Here is a 4,285-nt window from a genome sequence, read left to right as displayed (position 1 = left end):
TGTAGAAGGAAAGCAGGGTCCCTTTCCTCTGTACCAGTATCACTGATCCAGTTTGGCATGACAGCATGGCAAAGACTGCTTCTGATTGGCAGAATAGTCCCTGCCAGGTAGACAACCACAGTTCTCACAATGTCAAATGACATGAGCCCGCAGCCATGATAGGCGGTATAAAGTTGACTTACGTTCATTGGTGTTAGCTGATGAGACTACTGCTCCCATCAGTCAATGCCTGCTGTCGCTATAACAGTGAGAACAGGAGCGACTGCTGTATTCAGCCTGCACTATAAAAAAAAAATCACGTGTGTTTCCTGTACTTTTGATAACCAGTCAAAACTGACAGCTGGGGGCTGCAACTCTCAGCAAGGCTTCTTATTAAGAATAGAGAGGTCTCCACTCCAGAGATGAGCTTATGGAGAATTTCACTGTGGGGAACTCACCTCTGCACAGACTCTCGGTTCACTAAGAGCAGTCTCACTGAAGTCACCAGTTCGTTTGCCCTGCTGGAAACGCAGCCTCAGTGAACGGCAGTAACCTTGATGTCTTCACTACTGGTCACTGATTCTGCACTCGCAGCAGCTCATCAGCGATTCTCAGCCTGGACTGTTGAATTATGGCACCACCCAGGTTGAAACCTATCCTCCAGATGCAGATTATGGTTTGGGACAAAACAAAACAGGTGAGGGATATTGTTTTGCTACAGAAGATGAGGGATTCAGTGGAATTGGCGTTACCTACGTTACTTTAAAACTAGTGTTAAAAAAACTCCCTACTGAAAATCATAGATGCCACCATCTGCCGACTGGACATCACCTCATGAGAAGTGTGCCGTCTTCCATGTGCCCAAATCAAAGATGTATCCGATAGTGTATCAATACCTTAAAGTGCTACAGATGACTACCTTCCAGCCTTGGGGCAAGATCAGAATCCTTGATCAGTGTATAGACAGAATTTTATTAATGTGCATCTGACTTAGTGGGATAAGAACTACAGTAACTTTTTAAACCTCCCTTGCTGTGGGGCATTCTATGCAGAGAGGCAAGCTGAATATGTGCTCTTTGACATCATTGAAGAAAAGTGATCACCTACCACCACTGAATTCAAGAACTTTAAACACAAAGAGCTACATCTTATATTCAAAGTGAAGCAGGATAGTATCTGATTGGACCTGGAGATGTGTCACTTAGATTTGTGTCAGTACCATAGCTGAAGGCTGTACAAGTTTTTGCATTTGTTTTTTATTATCACAAGCACAGGAGAAGAATGTGCCTTTAACCAAAGTGACTTTGCTTCTCCTACAAAAAAGGTTATGGTAAAACAATGGTGTTTATTTTAGTGCTCTACAAAGAACACAAGGGAAACAGAACATCTGTGGGGTGCCAGGGTGTGGGAACACAGCCCCTCACCCATTACCACTGATTTGCACACCTTGCATATGTGCCAATACCTACAACGAAGTGAACAAGTTGTCCATCCTGGTGGACAAGACCTGCAAACACATTAGTCCCATCTTTGAGAGGAACATGTGAGTTCCAGGTGAAACCAATCAATTTAGAGTAGATTTATCACTTCCTATCAGACCAGGCAAGCAGAGATCTGGTTAAGGAAATGACCATGAGAATTGAGGGTCCGCATAGGATTTCAGCCTTTTGGATGGACTTTCAACGTGATAAAGGCATCTGTCAAAACGTGTAGTTTTAGTGGGGGGGGGGGGCGGAGTGAAATTTTTGTCTCTATATATCACATTTTCATAAATTAAATACTAAGAAGTTTTTCAAAACCACCTAGTACTGTTCCTCCAACGCTCTGGAAAAAAACTGGATACAGCTGTGCTTAGTGGACTGCACTACATCCTGATGGGGTATCTTAAATGGCTGTCACAGTGGTGAGTTGAAAGTTAATAATCTTTTATTGTCTGTACAAGTCCCCTCTAAAATATGAAGTGCTGTAGTACGTTAGCTCTACAGACATAAAACATACACAATTTATGAAGTCTGGGCCAGAGTTGATGGATTGCATTAAGTCATGTATCCAGGAGCTTAGAACATGGGGTAATGACACCATACAGAAGACCGCAGTATTCCTTGCGGCTTCAGGGGGAAAAAAAAATTTCACTTGTTCTGATAAATTCATGAAATAATGGGTCAGTATTTTATTGAAATGATAGCTCCATGTAGAACATACAGATTGGATACACAGCCAATATAATAAAGATATATCTTTAAATATTAAAAGCATGAGAAATTTTATTTCAGATTTTTCGCTGTTGATGTATTTGGTATTACTCCTTGCTATGCGATACACTATTCACTCTTTAGCCTTCAGATTCCACCTTGTTCTAGGTTATTGTTTCACCGCCTTTGTTATGCGCAACACCCACATACCATGACAAGACAGAAATACTCAGGTTATTCGCGTTCAAATCTGGAAAGCATGCCGGCGTCAGTTCCGCTCATGTGATGCGCCCTATGGGCGTGAACTAGAACCAACACCACCATGCATGGTTAGCGTACACCTTTACCAGCTGGATCGCAACTAATCCTTCTCACATTGGCTGGCTGCCATTTAAATACCTCTCCATACACTTCCATTTCATCCCCCCGTCCACGCTTAGCATAACACACATTGGGGCTCCTAGTGTTGGTTAATACACTGCAGTTTTGCCCTTTATATACAGGCACTTTATTGGCTGCATACCGTCTACTTGGCTGAAAAAAATTGCTGGAATCAATTTCATTTTACCTTTATATGGAGTCACTATTTAACTACTTGCTATACTGCTGCCCTGTTATATAGGCAATTTACAGCAGCTGACCGCCTTACTACTGCCATCATTTGCACGTATTTTATACACCTTAAACATTAATATAGATCCCATTCATTTGATGCACTTTTGGTATATTTACTATAGTGATACATTTACTTCTAGATAGATGCTAAATCTGTATACCCATTACATATACAGTATAATAAGTATTATCCATTATATAGTTTATGCTTTTGGATCTTGTGCATGAATTTGCTATTGGTGTTTTTCCATTTATCATTGTGTGCATGCATGTGCCCCACACTTCCTTGCATGGTTTCTACCCATTTGTATTTAAATTAAAAAGCACAGGATATTACTGTATTTTCCGGCATGTAAGATGACTTTTTAACCCCTGAAAATCTTAAAAGTCAGGGGTTGTCTTATGCGCCGGGTGCAGACCAATCTCTGCATTTAGTAGGGGAGTGGTCCCGATGAAAAAGGGAGGGGGCATCTCACAGGGAAGATGTAGCTGGAGTTATCATCCCCCCCTTTTACCTCATTAGTGGCAGCGGTGCTATCTGCGGCTCTGTGCTGGGGGTCGGCAGCAGCGGCTCCTCTTATGTAGCATGGGGGCTCTGTGCATATGCCCAATTCCCGAGGCCCCTGGCAGCTCCATTGCTGCGATGCAGTGGCCTCCGGGGAAGTGTCCGCTGGATCCCGGACAAGCTCAGATTCAGATCTCATCTCACGAGATCTCAGGAGGTGAGATCTGAATCTGATCTTGTGCAGGCCCCAGTGGCCATTTTCCTGGAGGCCACCGCATCGCAGCAATGGAGCTGCCAGGGGCCTCCGGGCATATGCTGGCGGAGCCCCAACGCAGGACAGAGCCGCCGCTGTCCTCCAGCCTATGGGGTTTGGGCATATGCACAGAGCCCCCATGCTGCACAAGAGGAGCTGCTGCCGACCCCCAGCACAGAGCCGCAGATAGCACCGCTGCCACCAATGAGGTAAAAGGGATGATAACTCCAGTTATATCTTCCCTGTGAGATGTCCCCTCCCTTGGTCATCAGGACCACTCCCCCACTATATGCAGATTGCGCAGCACTCGGCGTATAAAATGACACGGCGTACAAGAGGACCCCTGACTGAAGATTTTATATTTTCACTGGAAAAGTTGGGGGGGGGGTCATCTTATACGCTGGAAAATATGGTGTTTTGGTTGTGCATCACATTTTTTAGTTCTATATTTACTCCAGTGGAGACAACCCTTGGCAACTGCTGAATTTACATTAACAAATGAAAACTCCAATTAATGGAGCTCATTCCAAGAAACCTGAAATTCTGTAATCAAACTTTGGATCTTATTATTCAGGAAGAAGAGAAGCAACTGCAAAATTAAATTGCTTTAACTTTACAGCTTTTATGTTGCTTATAAAAGAGCAACATCTGTAGACTGGAAGCCAACACCATGCAGGTAAAGAACTTTGATGTGATAACATCAATTACCAAATAGCCATGCTACATAAAAATTTAAGAAGA

The 4,285-nt window shown here is 43.4% G+C and overlaps 1 protein-coding gene across 3 annotated transcripts in view; it reads left to right on the top strand.

The window, feature by feature from the left end:
* The first annotated feature begins 3,494 nt into the window (after positions 1–3,494).
* LOC141083865 (astacin-like metalloendopeptidase) overlaps positions 3,495–4,285 on the top strand; it is a 157,926-nt gene continuing 157,135 nt past the window's right edge. For 2 of the 3 annotated variants that reach the window (XM_073568351.1, XM_073568350.1), the window contains exon 1: positions 3,495–3,753. In XM_073568351.1, the coding sequence (XP_073424452.1) occupies positions 3,577–3,753 (177 nt within the window). In that variant the 5' untranslated portion in view covers positions 3,495–3,576. The other variant, XM_073568353.1, reaches the window with a different exon arrangement.

This window comes from Dendrobates tinctorius, unplaced genomic scaffold (genome assembly GCF_039654945.1).
Source record: "Dendrobates tinctorius isolate UK_male_01 unplaced genomic scaffold, ASM3965494v1 ptg000021l, whole genome shotgun sequence".
Taxonomy (NCBI): domain Eukaryota; kingdom Metazoa; phylum Chordata; class Amphibia; order Anura; family Dendrobatidae; genus Dendrobates; species Dendrobates tinctorius.
This window is presented reverse-complemented; position numbering and strand designations above follow the sequence as displayed.